Source organism: Podarcis bocagei (assembly GCF_964188305.1).
Source record: "Podarcis bocagei genome assembly, chromosome: 8".
Lineage (NCBI taxonomy): Eukaryota > Metazoa > Chordata > Lepidosauria > Squamata > Lacertidae > Podarcis > Podarcis bocagei.
In genome coordinates, this window is record NC_138133.1 from 6066744 (window position 1) to 6090947 (window position 24204).

The 24204-nt window shown below is 42.2% G+C and overlaps 1 protein-coding gene across 2 annotated transcripts in view; it reads right to left on the minus strand.

Moving 5' to 3' along the window:
• The window catches only part of LOC308593683 (protein diaphanous homolog 1-like), an 81782-nt gene that overhangs the window by 44611 nt on the left and 12967 nt on the right, over positions 1-24204 (minus strand). Inside the window, exons 2-14 of one of the 2 annotated variants that reach the window (XM_081206213.1) lie at positions 13406-13432; positions 10798-10956; positions 10252-10353; positions 8967-9097; positions 8382-8468; positions 7711-7774; positions 6054-6193; positions 5460-5568; positions 4971-5081; positions 4364-4482; positions 3144-3260; positions 2211-2326; positions 1521-1585 (exon numbers count right to left, since the gene is read on the minus strand). In XM_081206213.1, coding sequence (XP_081062339.1) covers positions 1521-1585; positions 2211-2326; positions 3144-3260; positions 4364-4482; positions 4971-5081; positions 5460-5568; positions 6054-6193; positions 7711-7774; positions 8382-8468; positions 8967-9097; positions 10252-10353; positions 10798-10956; positions 13406-13432 — 1347 coding nt within the window. The remainder of the gene's footprint in view (positions 1-1520; positions 1586-2210; positions 2327-3143; positions 3261-4363; positions 4483-4970; positions 5082-5459; positions 5569-6053; positions 6194-7710; positions 7775-8381; positions 8469-8966; positions 9098-10251; positions 10354-10797; positions 10957-13405; positions 13433-24204) is intronic. The other variant, XM_081206212.1, reaches the window with a different exon arrangement.

A 24204-nucleotide genomic window follows, 5' to 3' on the forward strand; every position in this document is an offset into this window, starting at 1 on the left:
ATGAGACAGTAGATTTTAAAATTAAACAAACAAATGAAACTTGCTGGGTAGCATCAGTTTGACTCACTGAGCAAGGGAAAGGTGAGGAAAGGCTGGAGGGCACTGAAAAATGTTTAAATCAAATTAATGACTACCAGTGGCTACTAGCCATGAAGGCTGAGTACTGCCTCTGGTACAGGAAGGTGGCCTTCGGCTGAATATTAGCTGCAAGTCAGTCCAAGTGGGAAGAACCTTGTTGCACTCTTGTTTTGCTTTTGGCCTTCTCAATGGCATCTGGCTGGCACTATGAAAACAGGAAGCTGAACTCTCTTTGTAGTCTTATGAGACCTGGGTTCCATCCAAAGAACTGTGCACGAACAGCCCCAGGCAATATACCTATGAAAGTCAGGTCATGGATCCATCTAGACCAATGCTCTCTTGCTACCAGCAACAGCAATCCAGAGTCCCAGGCACAGACCCTTCCCAGCCTGTTTACCCAAGATCCTTTTGCTGGTGGAGCTTGTGGACTTTTGCAGGCAAAGCCCTGCCACTGAGCAAGGACCCTTCTTCTGTAGTATTTAGTTTCTCTTTTTTAAAGAATAGGCACTTAAGAAGGTTTTACATTAGCCAGAGGCATTAACGCAATCATGCCTGAGTCTTTCATGGGAGTCAAATAGCATTCAGGCAGAGGCAATATAGGGGAAAGGATCCTGCCTTCCGATCAAATAAAACTGAAGCAGGTTTTCAATATAGGGCACAACTGAAGTTGACCACTTCTGATCGAGAGGGATACATGCCAAGAACACTCTTGGGTCTCTGGGACGCCTACATCCTTTTCATAAATTAAGGTATCTTCCTGAGCTATTATGAATCCCTTCATCAGTGACCATGGTCACAATAATTGACCCGTGAGCAATTCCCCATTTTCTCCAAATCCTTTGCCCAGTGCCCCATCTCTGCTAAACAGCTAGCACACAGAAGCAATATGAACACTGCTCAGTGGCCTTATAGTCTAAACTATGGTCCCGGGGATGGTATGAAGGCACACGAGGCAACCACCTCAGGCCTATGCCTTGTGACTGGCTTCAGAGGCCTTGGGCAGTTAGAGTGGCAGGCATTAGAGACAGAGAGTTTTCAGTGGTGGCCCCAGCTTATGCAACACCCTCCCAAGAGATGGGCAATTGGCCTTGCTGGGGCCAGCTTTGAAAAAAGCTTTGGAAACCCTTCCGTTTCTACCCGCTTCAAATTAAGAGGAGTTTATTAAGGTTGCTGCTGATATTTGATTATCTGATTTAGACTACTCGTTATGGGATCTTGTGGCTATTTTTTATGCTACACTGTATTCCATTTTAAAGGGTTAGTTAATCTGTAGTTACTGCTCACTGACTGTTTGACATTTTGTTGGCTGCAATTTGGCCTTTACATTTTTTGCATTATTGGAACTCTCCTTTTATTTGTTATGTATGTAAACTGCTTTAAAAGGACAGTCCTGTAAGGCAGTCCAAATACACTTTACGTAAATAAGTAAGTAGAATATTAACCTTCTTCTCCAGTTCAATGGCTTTGGCTTGACTTTTTGCCACCTTGTTTTGATCAATCAAGTTATCTGCAGAGAGAGAAAAGAAAAATCCAGTTAAGATCATCATAAGGGGGTGGAGGAGAGAGAAACATTCCATTTTATATCACAATTGCATCTGCAATGCATTGCAGTTTATCTTCTGGGGAAAGCCCTGCCTTGTCTCCTTGAACCTCTTCACTTTTAAAAGCAAGCTGGGTCAATTCAGTGTGTGTGTGGCACAACCTAGCACAGCTACTGGAGACAACTATTTGCTCCTGCCTCAGCAGGCTTCATTGAGGAACAAGATTCATAGCCCTTGTGGGAGAGTCCTTCCTCATAACACAGAAACAAACTGCACCTAACATGGCTACTGTATTGCACTAGTATGGGAATCCTTCAGACTAGGATATTTGGGCACTTGGTACTGAATATTTTTTTTCTGTAAGTAAGAATTCTACACCAAACTCGCCTAAAATCTACACTAAGCAAAGCTAAAACCTCAACACCTCCCTGTTTGTTGAAAATTATGTACCTTTATATTCTCAATTTTTTTACTCTCAATGGGAAAGGGCTAAGAACTATACTACTGCATTAGTATCTCATATCATGGAATCTTGAGGACAAAGACATTTTTGTGTGTGCAGTTTTCAAAGCTTAATGTGTCCAGACCCACCTATCAGACCTTCAATATTAAGGTCAAGGTGCTTGCACTTGAAATCTGGATCAGCACCATTCTTGTGCAGGACTATCTGGGAAATACATTCATCAATCAGCTTAAAATACTGAGGCCTAGCGCAGGAGAAAGGAAAAGGAAAAGAGTGTTAGTGCCAATGTGCAAGAGTGCAGGCTTGCTTGAGACATCCCAAGACCAAGCCAAGGCAATAATACCTTTATGTCTCAACTACACAAAATGGCCTACCTACATGAGAAATGCTCCCCTGTCCTCTTCATAGTAACACATTGCTGAAGATACGCCTGCTCATTTACCTCCCAACTCCTACCTCTTCCTTTTCCTTCCTTCTAATTCCGTATTTACTGTCCAATCACCCTTTCTCATGCTGTGGGGGTAAAATGTTCTAATTTGTGGAAAATGTCATTTACTGAGCAGAGGCATTTGATGACCAACTTCTTCCATGAATTTTGTAGTAGTCTGAATTCCCCCCCCCCAAACAAAGAAGCCCTGATGAGCATCCCTGTCAAAGGCACACCTTAGCTCCCTTGTGCCCTTGGCAAGGAGCTGTATCAGTGCCTCCAAAGCCAGGGAAACCATGGAGAAGAAACTCAAAAGGTTTGCTTTTCAAAACCTTTGGTACTCTGCAAGTGACTTCTTCTGCAGTCATCGGGGTCAGGTCTGCTCTGCTGCTGCTGCTGCTCCTCCACTGGTCAGTCGGTCTGTCTGTCTGCCACCCTCCGTCCCTCTCTCTGTGTGCTCATTGCTTTACCTCCTGGCCACTCTGAGTCTGAGCGGAGAGGCAGAGTTTTTGTGCCCACCTGGATCTGCTCCCTTGGCAGAGGCCAATCAAACCCTAGGTACATCCCTGATCACTGTCACCCACATACTGCCAGCACCACCTTTTGTGAATCAAGAGCCGTTTCCCCTCTTTACCTGGCCTCATAGTCATTGCGGACTAGCAGGAGATGCTGCAGAATAGAAAGGAGATACTGCTCTGCCTTAGAGTCCTTTACTGTATTGTGCAGAATCTGGAAAACTTCATTGAAATCAGTGGAAATCTATGGTTAAGGATGCAAAAGCTACTTTGAGGACGCACAGATGAACTCACCTGGGAGAGCTAGTCTATCCCCTTAGACTTATCCACCACCCTCTCAACTTACACACCAACCATAAATGACTTATACCAGGCATAGGCAAACTTGGCCCTCTGGATGTTTTGAGACTACAATTCCCATCATCCCTGACCACTGGTCCTGTTAGCTAGGGATGATGGGAGTTGTAGTACCAAAACATCTGGAGGACCGAGTTTGCCTATGCCTGACCTATACAGAACTGTATGCAATACACTTTCACCAGTGGTAAAACCTTGTTTTTACCACCATAGTCTGGCTACAAGCCTTTTGTACAACCCTTAAATATACAGATCATGGGAGGTACCACAACTTTGGGTCCCAGGAACTAACTGTTTAGGATTCAACACATTTCCAGTCATTCTTCCTCAAGGTGGATTACCTGCCCCTACTCCTGAACACAATCTAAGAGAGATTCCCATTGTGGGTTTGGCTACAAGTGGGCATTTAAAACAGAGATTCCTTTTGGGGTGTTCTGTTTTCGTGAATATATTTGCATATTTCAGGTGCACTCTGGTGGCCAAGCACATAAATAATCACTCTTAAAACATTGTTTCTCATGATGCAGTTCTTCAAATCCAGGCACCAAACCTTTCTCACTAGTCCTTTGTTCTTTTCCTCTACCCTTCCACCAGCTTCGCATCTCTCTCCTTCCCCAGAGACAACTAGCCCCTCAGTGCCAATGCCTATGCGTAAGTGTAAGGGAAGCCTGCGGTTGCTGTTGGTTTTAATGTATTCATGCATAAGAGAAACAGCCTCCCTCCCTTCCTTCCTATGTTTACCCCCAGCTATCAAAGGCTTCATCTTAACCTGAACAGAGTGTGGATGCAGGTTTGGGGCACAATGCCATATTGATTAGCTGTTTTGACAAAACATGGAAGCAGGCCAGAACAAAATGTTAAAAGTTAAATGCTTGTAATATGTATCACACTTCACAAAGCATAAGTGGATAGATCCTTGCCCCAAGAAGCTTATAATCTAAAATTAGCACATCTCTCTTCTAGCTACTCAGAAGAAGGATATTCCATTTCAATGCGAATCTCCTCAAAGCGGTTTTTGAGTTCTGCAGAATCTTCTTCAGCATATTCTTCAAATAGCAACAGGTGAACCAGCAGTTCCTCATTGTCTTGAGCATGCAGCTCCTACAGAGGATACAACATTAAAGTCATCACCATCCTCATTTCTGGAGTTCCAGTTCTGTACTCTATGAGGACATACTATTGCTGGCCAATTACTGGTTCTTTCCCTCTTTCAAACACATGGTCAGTGATTAAGTGGAATGTCCAAGAACAGACACAAATGAATTAATACAGTACCATGCTCCACAATGGTCCTCTTCACATCTGCCTCCACGCATACAATGAACGTGTAGAGGAAGGCAAGACAACATCTCACTGAGCCCTGCAACTGCTGAAGCAAACTCAGTTGGGAGACTGTAAACAAGGTAGTGTTAAAAATTCTTACAAATCCTGGCCATTTGGGGAAACTGCTGGTCCAGTTCAGATCTTCAGCATATTCAAGACAACCCACAGCTACTCTCACTTCTTTCACACTTCAAACAAAGCACTTAGAGATCAGATGTCCCTAAAAACAGCAACACCTGGCAGTAGAAAAGAAAGATGTGCCTCACCTTGAGGATCTGCTGGAGTCCAGAACGCATGAGCTCACTGCGGATGTGAACTCTGAAGTCAAGTTCATCTCCTGGAATGATTAGGGCATTGATCAACTGTAGGCAGGCAACCTAAGAAAATAATGAAGAGAGGTTCCATGTCAGATCTAGCCAAGCATTCTCGGAAATAGCAGGCTAAGCCCTTGAAGCAAACCCAACAAATAAGTTTTAAGAAGTTTGCCAGTTAAGGCTGTCTGCAGTGTGTGTGTGTGTGTGTGTGTGTGTGTGTGTGTGTGTACACACACAAACACACTCACTCACTCTTAACTCATACCAAAGCAGCACAAAAAAGTCCAAGATGCTGGTAAAATAAGTAGCAAATTCAAGACATAAGTACCAGTGGCTATATGGACAAAATGAGGACTGAGAAATAATAAAAATGTATCAGCAGAAGCTTGAGGTCTGCAAAAGTACAGAAAATTCTTTTTTGCTGCAGGCCCCACTTGTTACCTTTAATGCCACTGAGGTGTCACTCTTCAGCCCATCCAAGATGGGTTTGAATCGTTCCACTTCATCCATTTCTGCTCGTTGTGTCAGTGCCACCAGAACGTGCTCATGCCTATGTAAGAGTAAGGAAAACAAATCAGTAACAGACAGTGCAATGCTAGCCATGCCTACTTGCTAGTCCCAATGAGTTCAATGAGATGCACTCCCAGGTGCTTTAAAGATGGCAATCTGACTTTCATACGCTCACAACAGAAAACTATGTAAGAGTTTGATAAATTGTGCACCTACTGTATTAAAATTTCTAAAAACTGTGAAGAACCAATGTTGCCTTGGATCCAGGGGACCAAAAACCCTCCTAAGCAATATGGAGTAAGATGTGGGGCTTCAAAGTGGGGGTGACCCCAAACCTTACACAAGCTTTGTTCAGCTTCTGCTTCTTAGGCTGCAGGCCGTTGTGCAGATTAGATGCACATTAAAACTTGCAATTCAGATGTAGCCTTCCAGTTTTTAATGTATTTTGAAAAGGATCCCAAGTGCTAGACTGCCCACCTATGAAATACAACTAAACCAAAAGATAAATCACCCATAGTCACTTACATATCCACAGGCTGAGGCAGAATGCAGAGGGCAGACAGCAGCGTGATAGCATCAATCATCATGGATGGGACTTTGGGGTCAACGGCTCTTGCCAAAAGCAGGATCCCCTCCTCCGTTTCAAGCATCGTCTTAATTCCAAACTAAAAAAAAGGGGGGACACACACCCATTGAGTGCATGCACATACAGAAAGGTTGCCAATGCCACAGGAGGAGAGTAAGGCAACTGTCTAACCTGGGAAATAGGTGTAAGGGGGGGGGAGGGCCAATACCCCCCCCAAGCTGACATGTGCAAAAGTGATGTAAGAAGATCCCATAAGTGTGCAAATTTAAGAAGTGGAGCATCTCAACTGAGAGTAATCACACCGGAAGTTTCTCACTCTTAATCTAGTAGTTCATTTACAATTCATAAACAACAACAACAACAACAAACCTATATACATTTTAGATTAGATTCCTCACACTATTTCCCTCTTATCTTCAATTCTGTTGCTTGTTTAATTTACACTGCCTCTTCATTCTGATCAAGTTTCTCCTTTTTTCTTCTCCCCTTTGCTTCGTCTTGCTACCTTCCTTCCAATACAATACGGTTCCTATTTGCAAATAGCTCTACTCCCTTGCTTCTCTTACTTTCTTATTGCTTTCTTCTCCCCTCTTAACCTCCATGCTGCTGCTGTGTGTTGGCTGGAAGGAAGGCGTGGCTGCACTCTGCTCCAGGTGACTGCCATCAGCCTGAGACCCTGCAATATCATCTGCCTTTCCATCAGGTATATAGAAGGGGAAGGCTTCCAGAGGTGAAGCACCATGTGCAAGACTACTTGGCAAGGCACTTGGTGTCTCCATGGAGCCTCTCTGTTTCTCTGCCCAGCACCAGATTTCTCAGTGGTGACCCAGGTCTTGGAGCCTGAGCTTCCACAGAGGTAGTCGCCTGCCATGAACCAGCTTGGGCAGCAACAGCAGCAGCAGATGTATTTAATGTTTATGATAATATTTTATTTCTTTGAAAATGATGCAGTTTCAAATGTGTCTTTTATATTTTATCTTCTTTAGTAGTGTTTTATTTTGAAATGTTTAAGTTTTTTGTCTGTGTGTTTGTTAACTTTGTTGTGTTAATCGTGCATTCTATATTTGAAATCTTTAAGATAATATTTTAGTTTCCTGCTAGTATTGTTGCTTTGAAAGTATACTTTATATTCGATTTTCTTCTGCAAATGTTCTATTGTTTTATTTGATTTTTTTTAAAAAAGAAAAAGTGGTATAGTAACAAAAATATTATTATTAATAGTAATAATACCAACTTGTTTCTAATCTGAAGAGCTCCCTCTCTCTCTCTTTCATCTCTCTTCCCCTATTCCCAGCTACTGGTAAATTCTTGCAACATATATTTGTTGGGCTAGCTCAAGTCTCAATTAAAACATTTATCCCATGACTTCTCATAGCCACCTCCATTCCTATTCCATTTTCTTCTCTTTTGTGTCTGTTCTCAACTGCAAACTGAAGAATGGTCTGGCTTCTTGAGCAATTGTTATACAGAGCTGAGTTACACTGTGTTCTTAACCACCACTCATTATTTACTTGACTTTCTGAAGTTCGCCTACTGATTCTAAAAAAGTAAGAAATGGCAGTTCACAAATATTTATGTTGAAAACAAAGGACATACCTTATTGTTCATGAAAGCTTTTAAGCATCTAATGATCTCATGTTTGATCCGGATGTCATACGGCCTAGCGGGGGATGGAGAAAGCAATCTGATTATTTATGGTCATCGGTTCCTATACAATTATGCATAATTTTACCACTCCACTCAAAGAAGCTCCTGGTCCAGGCAGCAATAAGGGTTGAAACAAGATGCCCCAACCTTCAATAGAACTTTGGGGTGAGGAGAGGAGAGGGAGAAGGATGTTTGGAAAAGACTGTTTCCCTCAATCTGAGATCCACTTTCCCCATCTGCATATTTGCATCCTTGGCCTAACTCAGCTCCTATGTTCTCTTCTCTCAACCATGTATGAAAGCAAAGCAAAACATATCCTGAAAGCCTGTTTGCAGGCATATATAGAGATATCCTTGTCCCATTTATCTTAAAATGTTCCGCCCCAAAGCAAAATAATCTCATTTATTTCTTTATTTTATTTCTAGCATTTGTACTCTGCTTTTCAACCATTGGGCTCCCCAGTGTGGCTGACACACAATCATTGTAGGCTGACTCAGCAATGAAGTACATTCTTGAAGTACAAGCAAAACACATTTTTAATCTCCTCCTATATTTAGAAAAATGGCTGTGAAATATTATATACATGAATTTAAGCAGGTTTGATTTAAACGTTCTCTTACCCAGAAGCTTCATCCTTCTCATCGTGAAGTCCTTTCAGTATGTTCAGCAGACAATCGAGGCCCTCAGCTCCAAAATTTTGCACCCAGCTGGAAAGATTGCACCATGAAAAAATATTAGCAGAGTTGAAAAGAATCTGAACACTGAATAAGACTGTTTGACCACCCTCTGTCTTCTCACTGCACCATTCAATTCCCTAAACAGACGCAGCATGTGTACACCTCTGAGCAGCTGTGGTTTCCGAACAGCCAACAGGGCTGGTCCCACCATTCGGCAATGCAAGAAAACCATCTCAGGCAGCAGATACTGGGGGAGGGCATTGGTGGTAGCCCCCTGCCTGTTCCTCCTAAGCCCCTGAGCTATTTCCCTTAGCTGGAAGACATGTTACATGGCCTGGCCTTCTAAACTAGCCTGCTGTCTCAGGGGCAGTGGAGAACATTGCCCTGTAACCAGTATTGAAACAATATTCACCAGGCAGTCCAGTTGGCTTCTGTAGATAGAATGGTACTACCCTGTCCTGTGCTTCAGGTTGCAAAATTTCTTGGGTCAACCACTGCAGTTAAGCTGGGTCCAACCAAGACTTTTACCTGACAGGATTATTGTTGAGTGACACACGCAGAGACTCCAAACAATTAAGTAGCTGTGCATCTCTGAGACCAGATTTCAGTTCCTGGATGTACATCATGGGAGACTTGGAACTCTCCTTTTGACTCATGCCCTGAAAGAGAGAGAATGACAGTGGTCAAGCCAACTGGCTATACTATCAGGATACAGAAGGTGGTGGTCAAAGCAAATGTAGAACTTCAATATCTGCTGGTTTTCTCAGCTGAACAGAAATTACTCATTCAGAGCAACATTTCACAGAATTAATGGATTGGGATTCGGCTAACCAGCCCCATCAGCGGAAGCCCCTGAGCAAGCAATTCCACTTACACAAAATGGCTCCCCCCCCACCCCCTGAAATTGGCTCAGGGCAGCGGGGAGAACCTCCAGAGCAGTATTGGTGGGGGTAGGAGAATTTTGCATTTCTAAATTTCCAGGAAGATACCCTAATTGGAACTTGGAAGGGTGGGCTCTGTTTTGTGGTCAGATTCCAAAGGAGTATTTTTTTTAGTATTTCTCGAGGAGGGGGGATGAATAGCTACCTTTTTTGAACCAATTGTTAATTTGCACACTGGTAAAGTGATAAAGTAGTGCAATAGCACAACTGAAGTCAACAGGGAGACTGAAAGAAGCTGCAGCCTAAGAATGCCTGGTTATAATAATTTCTATGTATTTCTAATAGTATAACCAAATCAGTAATTTTTGGTATAACTGTAAAAACTACTCTGAAAATGTATTATTCCAAAAATGAACCTTCATCTGGTTGTAAATATTAAGATTATACCAGCAAGAATGAGTCTTTCGGTAAAAAAATGATTTAAATCAAGTCTTGCTGACTAGTGATTTAAATCAAGTCTTACTGACTAGTGATGTAAATCGTGATTTAAATCAAATCCACCCTGCAATCTTATTCTCTAAATAAATGCTAAATATGAAGTAAAACGGCTTTTTTTCACTAAAATTGTATGATATATCATTGCTGAAAAATGCAATAAGATCTGCTTGGCTTAACCCGCAGTCCTGATTTCTCATTTCCTTATACAAATATCCCTGATTTAGCTGCAGCTGCATAATGAATATAAACTCATGCCTAGTCCGTTGTGCACTACTTCTTAAAGTCATTTGCATAGCAGCATAGAGGACTGCTCTTATGGGCAAAAAGGGCTTACGCCCTCATAGACTCATAGATCTGTGGAGTTGGAAGTGACCCCTCAAGGTGTTCCCTTATTTTGACCACTCCGTCTCAGCTTTCCCAAGACAAGAACTCACAGCTTTGGAAGTGTGCAGGTACTGGGAGACCATCTCTCTCTTGATGCCAATGTCCTTCTCCCGTAGAGGTTGCTGCTTTTCCGCATTTAGATTCATATCCACCTATTGAAGAAAGCAAGAGGAAAATGTCCTTTCATTCGCAGAAGGCTCTCTTCTCATGTCAAAATTTTAAGAGGGAATGATCCTTGGCCTTCCTCCCCAGGTGACACAGTTTCTCTTCTCCCAGATGAATTTTGGCTTCAGGGGGTATGGGAGGGGTGGGGTGGGGATCCCAGAGATCATGCAAACTTAAAATAGGGCAGGTGGGGAAGTTAAGGGACCACCAAGAAGCTCTCCGTCTATCATCTACTGTATAAGCCAAGTAGCCTTTTTGCCTTGCCATTGTCATTAGTACAGCCTGGAAGTTCTGTTCTAATCCATTTGGCTTCCCCCATTTCATAGCTCAGTTTCCCATAGGTCCTGAACCCCTGCTTCCCTTTTGTGAATGCATGACGGTGTGTCTTTGGGCCTTGGAAAGATGAGGACTGATCCCGAACCACCACTTACCAGCATCTGCTCAAAGAGGGCCAGCACATCCTTGTCTGAAACGTCCTGCAGCAACTGACTTGAGCCAGAAGTATCCGGATAGGAAGCAGCAGAATTCCTATGAGCCGCGCTGGGCTTTTCCTTCTCCTTCTTTATCCTCATGCTGGTAAATCTTTCAAGCTGATTAAGAAAATTGGATATTAGCATAACTGTCTTTCTGTCTTATTTGTAACACATTTTACATCTTGTATTATTTCCTTAAAGTTAATTATGGATGAGATTTCTTGTACATTTCTGATTTTTTAAAATAAAAATGGTCTTCAGTTATCATACACCAAAGGGGTCAAACCAGATTCCTCAGTGGATTTGAAAGCTAAGCTTGTGACACTCATGTAGTATACATTTGCAAAATAGCTCTCAATTTAGCAAAAGATAAATATTCCAATTAGGAATGAATTTGTCAGTTTCTCTCAGTTTCTTCCTCTTCCAGTCTTAAATTCAGTTCACCCCCTAGCCCCATCACTTTGCTTAAAAAGAGGGGGGGAAACCCACTTGAGAATTCATATTCATTTTCATTCATAATTCTATTATGCACATTTTATACAAATTTGCCGAATGTAACGTTTTTGAAAGCAATTTCTCCTAAAATTGCTCTGTACATTTTTTCACTACTTTATTGCATTTTTGTATGCAATTCTTCCCTATTGGAAAACTGCATCACAAACTTAGAAAAATGTTAAGTTTAAAGGGTAGCTGTTTCAGTTTGCATATTAGTTTAGGATGGGCAAATTAAGACAGGTTCCTTCACTCTTCTACCTTATTTATTATTTTAAATCATATCCTGCCACCCATTTACAAGAAAAATCAAAGCAGCAAACATTGCAAAAATCAAAACAACCCAAAAACCATGATGGCAACACAAGGCATGCTGGGTATCATCAGTGTACTAATAACACTTCAGACCAGATCTCTGGATGGTCTCATCCAGCAGTTTCACATGATATGAAGATATGTGGACCTCCCAATACTGCAAAAACCAGGGGGCAGAGCAGCAATCTTTGGAGGTGCACTCCAGAAATGAACTGAGGCATCTAAATATGACACCCCCACGAAGCCCATATCACTCTAGCAAGCTGAAAAGGGAACCAGATAATTCATTCTTCCCAGGAAAAACTTGGGCTGGGCCATCATGGCAGATGCCTTGCCTGAGAATGGAAAAGTGGAGACATGGTGATAGTCTATTACCACCACGCAACATTTTAGCCTGAATTCTGTCGAATTTGTTGTGAGGCTTCTTCAAATGCTGCTCTAGCCGCCATCCCGCCAATTTCATTGCTCTCAGTTCTGCATGGGCTCTACTGAGCAGGAGAGGGTGCCTTGGAGCAATCATGTGAACTGCTTGGGTCATCTCACCATTCCAGAGATCAACCAGAGTTTGAAAGGTTTGCCAGTTCTGTCAGCAGGAAAACCTCCCAGAGCTACCAGGAAACTATCTGAATCCATCAACCGGATTTAGATGTAACTTTCATATACCGTATATACTTGAATATACGATGACTTTTTCAGCACATTTTTTATGCTAAAAAAGCTCCCCTTGGCTTATACTCAGGTGAGGCGGGCGGCGGCGGCAGAGGGACGAGCGGCCCGAAAGGAGCCCTTTCTTGCCACTGGTTCCACTGCCGCCACCCGCCTCTCGCAAGGGCAGGCACAGGAGCCGCAGTAGGGAGAGGTGCTGGGCTGCGCCTCTCCCAACCACAACTCCTATGCCCGCTCTTGCAAGTGGCAGAGGTGACGGTGGAGGGTTCTTCCGCCACCGCCGCCACCACCAGGTTTGTGCTTATACTCGAGTCAATAAGTTTTCCCAGTTTTTTGTGCTAAAATCAGATGCCATGGCTTATATTTAGGTCAGCTTATACTCGAGTACAGTGGTGCCCCGCAAGACGAATGCCTCGCAAGACGGAAAACCCGCTAGACGAAAGGGTTTTCCGTTTTTGAGCTGCTTCGCAAGACGAATTTCCCTATGGACTTGCAAGTATTCCGATTTTTTTTCGCTCCCCCCCCTTTTTCTAAGCCGCTAAGCCGCTAATAGCCTTTTAGCCACTAATCAGCTAATCCTTTAATAGCCGCTAAGCCTTTAATAGCCGCTAAACCGCTAATAGCGCTAAACCGCTAAGCCGCTAATAGGGTTGCTTTGCAAGACGAAAAAACCGCTAGACGAAGAGACTCGCGGAACGGATTAATTTCGTCTTGCGAGGCACCACTGTATATACGGTATGTGCCCTCTCTACCTTTCCCAAATTGCTTGAAATGCAATAAGGAGAAGACAAGACAATGTGATGAAGAGAAGATAAATGCAGCAGCAAACAATGATCTGCAGACAAGCATCAGCCTTTGCAAACAGGCCATAGCCACACACACACATTCCTTGTAAAAAGGCCAGCAAGCAAGAGAAACGTAAGCAAGGAAGTAGGCTAGTCAAATAAGGTACTTCATGCAAGGCAGCATATAGATGGCATTCCAGCAGGCACAGAACAATCAAGAAAGTGGCAACAAAAATGCACAGAAAATGGCACACAGAACCCATTTTAGCAGCAAACATAATACAAAGGGTGGGGGGAATCATCCTTACCTCATCTGCCATCACCCGCTTCAAATTCTGTGATTCAAGAAAAGGAGGAAAAGGGGGATATCCAAATCACTGACACAAGAAAAATCCAAGAGTAGAAACAAAAGGGACTGCCTAGAGATTTTTGGAATATTAAGGGATATATAAATACCTTTAAATAAACATAAATACACAGACATAAAGTAACTATTACTTGTACAAATTTGCATATCATCTTCCTAACCAACTAGAACACAGTTCAACATTTACAAATGCTACATCCACATATCAAGACATCTTGTTCAATCAAGGCCCAAGCAACCACTTGCACTCAATTCTAAAAGCACTTCAGACCAGCATACAATCTAAAGGGGAGACTGCAACGGGTTTGGAATTTAATGGCAAGTTCATGAGAAAGTATCCTACCAAAAAGTGTCAATGGTCTCCTATACTGCCTTATTATTTTATTTATAGTACATCTTAACCGCCATTCATCAAAAGGTTCCAGGGGAGTATACAAAAGTGTGAATAAAATTAAATGCACACAACGTATAAACACAAAAAGCATACCAAAAGACCACAAAACAAAGAGTAATTAAAAAAAACCCACCCAGAACAGAACATGATTCCAAAAATCATACGCAGTCCACCAATGGCTGGACAAATAGGCAAGCCTCCTTAGGGAGGGCTTTCCAAAGTCAGGATACCTCCCATGAAAAGGCCCCCTCCTAGAATCACAGCACATACAGACGCTTCAAGGCTAGAATTCTGTTTTCATAGGAATGGGACCAACTTGGCTGCAGATACAGGTATCAAAGTGTCCTGAACCACACACAGGTTTTTAAATATGAGAACAATCTGTAGAAAGCGTAGAAGAAATCATTTGGAAAGAATTTGCTCTGCTAACAGCAAGTTCCACTTCAGGATCACAGTTTTACCTGTTTCCTGAAATTTTTATGTCTTTAAAATGCCTTTCTACCTCAGTTAAGGCCCTCAAGGCAGCTTAAAACAACATCAATAAAAACAGCATTTTTAAGTAACTAAAATAGTTTTGCAACACACACCACCTGGGCATATCTGGTTGCACTGTCCATTTGATTGCCCAATGTTTTAGAAACAGTGAACATACACATAAAATCTGCAGCATAAGGGCCAAAATAGACTTAGCACTTACCCTATACAGTATAGAAATTAATAATAAAATTTTTAATTCAAAATATGTCTGGGGGTATTGGAAACTGCCTAAAATATGAAATTTAGCAATTTCCCCATATCACCACTTGGGGCACTAGCTGTCAAACATCCAGCATCCGAATAAATTATGAACCCATGTTTATAAAGTGCTCGTAGTTTGACAGAAATTTTATTTTGAAATATATTCCTAGTAATTCAAAGGCCTCAGGACAGGTGTATCATGGGATATTGTTGTTTCCTAAAGGCAATATCTTTGAGTTTACTATAGACTTCTGATAAGTACCACACACACACACACAATCACGCACACAATCACACACACACAGAGCGCAGTTTGATTAAATGACCTGGCCAAATATTTGGATACAATGAATTGTGATTCCTCCCAGACATAAGGGCTAACCACAAGGCTGCTCCACTAGACCAATGACAAGGAAGCTCTGCTCCTTCTAATTAATATAACCAAGCCCGCCAACCTAATGTTTATTAATTAGGTCCATTGTTCCAATACGTGTTGTTAAAATCAATTCCATGTTCACGTTTCTACCTTACCTAGTAACTGCTCACTTCTATTCTCACACCTCACATTGAGAAGAACATGAACAAACCCTGTCTCAGATTATGGCGGCCTAGATCAAAGTTCTCTCATCAGAAATCAAAGGATTCGATCCTTTTATAACTATCTTCCAGGAAAACAAAAAACAAAAAAGTCTTGTGGAACCTTAAAGACTAACCAAATAATTCTGGCATTAAACTTTAAAGGTACCGTTAGGTCCAGTTGCGAATGACTCTGGGGTTGCGGCGCTCATCTCGCTTTACTGGCTGAGGGAGCCAGCATACAGCTTCCAGATCATGCGGCCAGCATGACTAAGCCGCTTCTCGCAAACCAGAGCAGCACACGGAAACGCCGTTTACCTTCCCACCAGAGCGGTACCTATTTATCTACTTGCGCTTTGACGTGCTTTCGAACCGCTAGGTTGGCAGGAGCAGGGACCGAACAACGGGAGCTCACCCTGTTGTGGGGATTCAAACTGCCGGCCTTCTGATCGGCAGGCCCAAGGCTCAGTGGTTTAGACCACAATGCCACCCCTGTCCCTTCATTAAACTTTAGTTAAGTTTAATACATGTACGGTGCCACAACCGACTTATCACAGTTACACCTCTGGAAATCATTACAATGGAAATCATCTTCCTGAAGGCAGATGGCATCTTGGTCACAAACCTCTGCTTACCTGCTTAAGAAAGCTGGAGGAGGCCATGGGCACAGCCAGGATTTATTTTAGGGGAACAGGCTTTATGTGGGGGCAGGGGCAGGGCAGAACCGAGATATCTTTGATGCAATTGGTCAGTTAGTTAATTATTTCTACTTATTTACTTGATGGGGGCAGCTCAATGGAGGGGGCCAACAAGATGGAGATTGTCAGTCACCAACCTGACATGTAGAGATCTCCACGTGGTTGCAATTTGACCAGTGCCAGTTGCAAAACGTTGAGGGATCCCCGGCACTTGAGGGGTTTTGAACACTGCAAGAGCTTTGCTTTCAGTCCCTCTCCTCTTTCCAAATACTGAGTCACTATTTTGTGCTCTTAGCATGTTTCTTGGAAAGTCTGAGTAGAGAACAAACAAAATACCTCTGTCCAACTTCCTAATTAATTAGAATAATACACTTTCCACCACTTCCTCACTGGCAAAAAGAGGTTTCCGGCAGAATATTTAGGCAGGGCGTTGGTCTCATTTTAAGGAACTGTATCTCAGTGATGAAGAAATGCTGTTTACTTGTCTCTACAGCAACCTGGCCAAAGTCTCCTCCCAAGGCAAGAGAGTTCTGTCCTTTCTGCCAAAGGGAACTTGCTGACTAGACCTGTGACACAGAAACTGTGAGCGTCTGTGTGGGTGTGCCCACATTATCACAGGCAAGCTTAAAACCTAAGCTGCAAGCAGGGAGGGGGGATCCTACTGCAGGAAGGAGGGTGAGCAAGCGGAAGGTTTAAGGGCAGACACCCCAAGCAAAGGAATTTTAAACATGCTCTAGAATACAGCTGAGTTTCTGAGCTCCTCAACAACTTTTAAAAGTGAATAGAGCCAAGCTCAGTGCTTTTCAGTGAGAGAGCACTTTGCAAAGCTTATACTCTTGAGGCATTTTAAAGGCTAGAACATGTTTGTGGCATCAGCTTCTTTGGACTACATTCCACTTTAGCAGAAGTTTTATTCTGAGGTGTGGGTGGGTGGAGAATATGTACGCATGCATGCATGTACAATACATGCAATAGGAACCTGATTAATGCTGCACATTCTGCTGGGTCTAAAGGAGAACACAGTTATAAATGCCATGGTGTTGTGTATGCATTACATTTGCTGGAAGAGACATTCTGCTAGGAGAAAACAGAGGACATCCCTGGGTGGAAAGCACTGAAGACTGCCTACATGGAGAAGTGGCTGAAGAATCTTGGCACCTGCCAAATCAGAGAAGCAACCAGCAAGTTAATCTGCAAACCACCCACCTGCCATTAGTCCAGCAGCTTAAAAGACAGGTGTGGTTTAAAAGGGAAACAGGTCCCACTAATTTCTTCATTCCATATCCAACTAATTTGGTGATGTGGTTGGTGTGAGTACAATTTGGAGTTTCACAGAAAGAAAGTGGAGTTGGGGGCAGAGATGGAAGAGTTGCCAACTTATCTTCTAGCCACCTGCAGCTGTGCCGTAAACAGCACCTTGATTGGACACAAAATAGGCAGGATCAACTTTTACTAGAATTCTGAACTTTTTATGAGGGAGAATAGAAAAAAAGATAATTTATCATTTGTTTACACAAAGATGTTTTGCTAATTAATATGGGTGGTATTCAACTCAATTTTACTCAGAGCCAGAATGAAGCCACTGAGAAACAAATGGGAGGAATCAGTATACTCAGAGGAATCTGCAGGTTAGATGGCAGGCTGGCAAGACCCTGAACAGCAGCACTCCTGTAAGGACATGAGAGTACACTTGAACATTTTGTTGCAGATCCCATGTATCTGCACTCAAGTAAAGACAGAACAATCCCAAAAATCCTACATTTGTTTCCAAAGGAAAGGTATATTTTAATCTCACTTGTGGATTAGCACTTGTCTAGCCATGACCAAACCCATTTGACCTCTTGGTACTTGACCTCACATTTTAATGCTTATAAAATATATCCCCAAGGTTCAAAACCTTTAACATTTTTATATGTATATATCCAAAGTAAAGTGCTAAACACAGATATTTAAATCTGTGATAGTGCTCCACCAAAATGAATCTCCAATTTTGCTAGTACAAATACAATGCTGTTCTCTGCTTCACAAGGGATCTTTGTGCTTCAATTAGGGATGAAGACAGAACCCAGTAACAACTAGATATTATATTTTCAAAAATGGGAGAACCACCATTATTTTGCCTTTGTCCCAGTCACCCTGGGTGAATCCTGCAGTCTGTCTTGTACCTAATGAGGCTAATCCAATTATATCTGCATAACTCATCCTGCATTCCACTTTAATACTGTTACAAACCACAGGCTTCAGGGGCAACAAGATCATGACCAGCTTTTTCCTCTCCTTCCCCCCCCCCCCAATTCTGCTTAAGATCCAACCTGAGGAAGAGGTCTTGAGAGCTAGAAGGCCTGCTCGTGGTTTGCAACATTTTCATTGTCTTACCTAATGAAGGTATAAGCATAGTGTATTTTTATTTTATTTTTCAGCAAGCTAATTCGTTTGACAATGTTGATGCTATGTGATTCAACTATCTGAAGTGATAATAGCTACATTTACATTTTGCCTTAAGTACTTTTTAAAAAAACACTTAATACTTATTCCATTCCTCATTTAAGTAAAAAGAAAGTAAACAAGCACAAAACCCAAAACAGTTCGAGGAATTCTTCTTGAAATGTGTTCGCCATCTCCTTTCAGGTTATTTCTTGTGTAACCTTGAGATCAGAGGACTGCTAATTCCTTTTTCAAGACACACTCACAACCCTTTTTTTTTGACAACAACTCCCATTTGCTACAGGGGGGAAATGCTGTGCTGTTTACAATTTGTTTGGCTCACTTTTGTGACCTTATATGCTGATCCTAAATAGCCATTTTGGAGATCTGGTTTTAAACCAACGTATTTGCAAATCTGGGTGTTTTGCTTCCTATGAGTTTGTGGAAACTGAGGAATTAACCTCTGCCTAGAGCAGTTTACCTTCTCAACCACAACTCTTTCTGAAGGAGGTACTGGCAGGCAAAGGGAGGTGGGGAGAGCTTAAGTTGGCCCTGAACCTCTACATCCAAAGGCACTGCTGACTAGAGTGCACCCGACTTAAGAGAAGGAGATCAGCATGAGGCAGCCTTCTGGCAAGTGTATCTGGCAGGAGTGGAGCAACTCAGCCTCCCTTGCCTAAGGACTACATATCCGAGTAAGGCACAGAGTCTCTTGTGGTTTGAAGCACAGGAAACAAGCTACCCACCCTTGAGCTGACAACTAACGGAACAAGCTGCAGTGATGAAGCAAATACTCAGGAAGAGGCAAAGCCTTTTCAAACAGTTGCACAGAAGCAATGGTCCCTGTCATGCATTTACAGGAGATAAAGAAAATGAAGACAATCCAAAGACAATTGATTAAAATTGGTCCTCTCACAAATAAACTAGATCCTCAGCTAGATCTTTGCCAGGAAGTCAAAAGGTGCAAGGGGGAAATTACCTACAGGTTACTTAATGCAGGGATAATCAATGGGATGCCTAGATGCTGCTGGATTCCAACACCAATCAGACCCAGTCAACAGGGCAAATGGTCAGGGAGTAGGGGAGCTGTTGTCCAACATCTCAAGGACACATTGGCTACCTCTAAATTAATACATGGAAGGAAAAACAAGCTCCAGTGACCTTGCAGCTGTATCATTATTATTGCAAAGGTAACTCTTAAGCTACCCTGTTGACTTTCAAGTTGAACTGAAGTGCTTCTTAGATGGAACATGCCAAGTTCTCCACTTGGAGAAGTGCTGCTTCTCTCTGCGCTGGCAGAGAGGGCAAGAACATAAAGCCACAGAGTGTAGTTGTTTTCTTATCAAACTTCTAGCTCTCTTCTTTAAAGAAAGAAGCAAGAGTGGAAGAAACACCCATGGAATGGAGAGGGGGTGGACAGAAAATGAATACTATGTAAAATTATTTTACCAAACCTAAGATTGCAATAAGAACATGAAATATATTATATACTAGATGCAGCCACTCTTGCTCCCCTTGGGAGCTCCTCATAGTCTTTACCGATCCTGCTTCTCCTTTGCCTCTCCCTCATGTTGGCGGTACAAGGGAAGAGGGCAGGGAGGATCATAAAAGGCTTAGAGCTTCTCATGCCCTCACCAGTACACCATTACGATGATCTGGCAGAGGAAATGCATGGGAAAGAGGAAAGCAGTCAGAAGCTGTAGCAAGCCAGCCTGGGAACTGGTGGCTGCATGAAAAAATTACAAGGCCAACTGGCCACCACTTGTGACTAGCTTCCTTGTTCCCAAGCTCCCCCTCCTGCTGGAGGCCAGGTAGTGGCAGCAGAAGCAGCAGGTCCCCAAGGTGAGTGGAGAGGAGGAAGATGACCAGTAGCAATGCATGGCAGCCTCGGGATCTTAATCGCAGGGGTTCCAGACCTGGAAGGCTGAAGATCCAGTGAAACTGGGGGCTGTTGCAGCCTGTCCACAGCTCACCTAGGCTGCCTATCATGCTATAGTATGCAGCAGCACCTGTGTATGGTCCAGCAAATGCAGCATGATGACATTCTTATATTTTTATTATATAAGTGGAGCTCAGGGCAATGTACTACATAGTCAAGATAAAACATCTACACATCAGAATAGCATTCTGCTCCCACTTCTCAGGACCCCTGCCGGGTGCAAAGCACATCACATAAATATAAGGATGAAATCTTTAATTCAAAGTAAACTTTCGCAAGTCTCTCCCATGTGGCTTGAGAAAGTTATGTTTGGAAAGCTGTCCTTCAACACCTAGGAGTAGTCTCTCTCTCACAGGAGACCCAATGAGGAGCATTCACTCTGCAGAAAGGAAGAGAAAGCTGAAGGCCATGAATCTCCACATGCCAGACTTTTTACTGCAAACTAGTATTGCTGGACACACACTCACGGTCCCTTTTCCTTTGCAAGATCCACAAACAAAACATTCAGAAACTGTACAAAGAGTTCCACTTTAAATCTCCCTGGGGGAGGAGAAGGTATTTGAACAGTGACTCCTGAATGCCGCCAAGGCAAAGGCAATGGGTGTGAACCTATACAGCAATTCAATCTCTCTCTCTCTTACACACACAGTCACAAATACCTGCTGTATTATGTACATCTAGGTCCAGGGTCCTGAGACAGGGAAAGTGGATGATAAAAATTAGCATATGGCATAATGAACCTGAAATAGATACACTATTAAGAATGCTTGGTCTGCTACAAGACAAAACAGATTCTTATTGGTTGATTTTAACACCTCAAAAGCGCTGTTGGGCAAGTTTTAAGGAAATATCTAGATAAAAACCTAGGATTTATCAAGAGAAACAGGAAAGAGATTTTGTAAGGTTTGTATCAAATAGCATATGGAGGTGGTTTTGGCAAACTGTACCTAATTTGACACCATAAAATAAACATTAAGGAAAGGTTTCCATATTATTATGTTTAAATGATATTTGGTTAAACAGAATTTACACAACAATGAAAAACATCCGTTAGATATTATGGAATATTGGAGTGAAGCTGTTTCATATTTACTGGGAATCTCCTAAGAAAGTGTTATATCAGAAATCAGTTTTGATCTTCAGAAAACAAATGGATTTACATATCCAGGATGAATCTATAATCTTAATACATCATTCAAAACCTCAGTCATTTCACATGTTAATTATGTGAGTGCATGCATGTTTTCAAGCATTTATTTCACTAAGTTTGGAAGAATCTGGGGCAAGCGACAAGCAAGAGGAGTCAATGGCTGTGCTGTACAAAGGCTATGTTGTACAGATATTGCTTGGAAGGCTAGGTGTTTGGTCCTAAGAGTGCTGCTTGTTTAGTAATCCAGAGAAAAGAAGTAGCAAGTGCTATCCTATTACTACACTTGAATATTGGTTTTATGAGTTTTTCAGCAGATACCTGAAATACTTCTTTTAAATTAAAAGGAAAGCTTTTATAATAGCCAAGAAAACTTTCTCAATAGCCAAAAATATTTGAACTAAAATAATTTGATGAGAGGAAAAACTCATACTTGATGTAATGAAAATATTTTTAGGGATGTGACAACACAACCACATATACTTCCTTATAGTATTTTAAAAAATTTAAAAAGTGAAGGTGCTGAAAACTTAATATGCAATTTTTTGCACACTAAAGGACTATGTTCTTACATAATATATGCACACAAGCATACTAGGGAAAGTCACCCAAAAAAAGTTTTCTAGGCAGGTTTCCCTAGAAAATGTCATTCCATGTGTGCAGTGCTTTAGTCATTTCAATTAGTAATATACTAAATGCATAATATATACAAGTTGAAACAAGCAAAGTCATCATCATCATCATAATATCTATGTGTATTACTAACTGAACAATGGATTGCATCCAGTTAAATCACTATGTGCATGGGGTGGCTTCTGCAGGCACAATGAAACTTGGTTTGCTGTGCAGCCCCCACTTCCCTAAATCAGATCAGGGTGGGGAAGGAAGGCATGTTCCATTGCACCACAGAAGTCGTTCCATGTGCACAGTGGTTTGGTTTAAAACAACCCAGTTTATTATTTTTATTTTTAAACTGAAACTCCATGAAAAAATACTGTAGTACAGTGGTGCCCCGCAAGACGAATGCCTCGCAAGACGGAAAACTCGCTAGACGAAAGAGTTTTCCGTTTTGGAGGTGCTTCGCAAAACGAATTTCCTATGGGCTTGCTTCGCAAGACGACAATGTCTTGCGAGTTCCTGCTGGTTCCCCCCCCCCCTTTTCTAAGCCGCTAAGCCGCTTATCAACTGATCCGATCAGCAGATAAGCCGCTAAAAGCTGCTAATAGCGCTAATCCGTCAATGGGCTTGCTTCGCAAGACGAAAAAACCGCTAAACAAAGAGAATCACAGAACGGATTCTTTTCGTCTTGTGAGGCACCACTGTACCTCTGGTTACGTAACCCTCTGCTTACGTAAACTTCAGGATGCGAAAGCGGCAAACCCAGAAGTATTTGACCGGGTTTCGCTGTGCGCACATGCGCGGAAGCGGTCCTCAGGTTGCGGAAACCTCCGGAGTGGATCCCGTCTGCAACCGGAGGTATCACTGTACAGTAATAGGATGCTGATTTCTTGTGGGTAATGTGTAGATCATTGTAGGAGCTGGTGCACCATTGTGGATAAAAATCAGATCTTGCCTTTGCCATGAACTCACTAAGTAGCTTTTGGCAAATTATTCTCTCCCAGCCTCTCCATATGGCATATGGGAGATAATATGAACTTAGGGCACGCCGTTATTGTAAAAATTGCAGCTAGATAATAATCCATGAGAAGCACTTTGAAAACTTAGAAGGGCTGAATGAATGTGTAAATGTTATTAAGAAACTGCTTCCATTTAGTTGTTGTTGTTATGCTCTGGATTAACCATGTAACATTTCTGACAACATCTCAGTCATCTGTGAGCGGGGGCTGCAATATTTGTAATATATACTTATTAAACTGAATATTACTAAATTAAAAACATAAAAATATATATGTGGCTGGTTTATTTAAGAAATGTTTAAGTGTGGAATACTCTCCTCAAGGAGGCTTGCCTGGCACCTTTAGGCACCAGACAAAAACACTCTTCTTCTCCGAGGCCTTCGGCTAATTAAACAATCCGTGGCCTTTTAAATTGGCGGGGAGCAGTGCATACCAGAAGGGACCTAGTTAAATGTTTCCAATAAAACTGGCAGAAGCATTATAGATAGAGAAGTCTCCCAAGCCATCAATGAAACATTTCGCAATGAAATTACAGTGGTACCTCTGGTTGCGAACAGGATCCGTTCCACAGCCCCATTTGCAATGTGAAAGGAACGCAACCCGCGTCTGCGCACCCATGGGTCGCGATTCTCCACTTCTGCACATGCACGTGACATCATTTTGCACGTCTGCGCATGCAAGAGAGGCAAAACCCGGGAAGTAACCCTTTCTGGTACTTCCGGGTCACCACGTGACACAACCTGAAAAAACGTATCATGAAGCAAACGTAACGAGAGGTATGACTGTATTGATATCTCATTCTTCCAGTTTTTCTATTAAGTCTAAAACATTTAAATAATGATCAGAGATGCTTTTGGAGCAATTTTGCTACTTGGCTATAATTTAAACTGACAGAGATGGCAAACTTTATAGTCTACTACAGATGTCAGATGTGTGAGGTTCAAATCAGAAGCCACTTTGATGCCAAGCAGACTATTCCTTGTGCCACCACCAGACCATACCTCTCCTGATACTTGGAATCAAATAAATCAAGAAAGCCTCTCTCATATCATGGTCTTATATGTAACATTTCCAGAAGTGTCAAAGCTGTTGGAACAACCACCTTTAAAAAGGTGTTTTGGGGAAACTGGAAATATACGCAATGCTTGTTTATCAGATCTTCAAAATGCACTGGCTGCCAAAGGGCC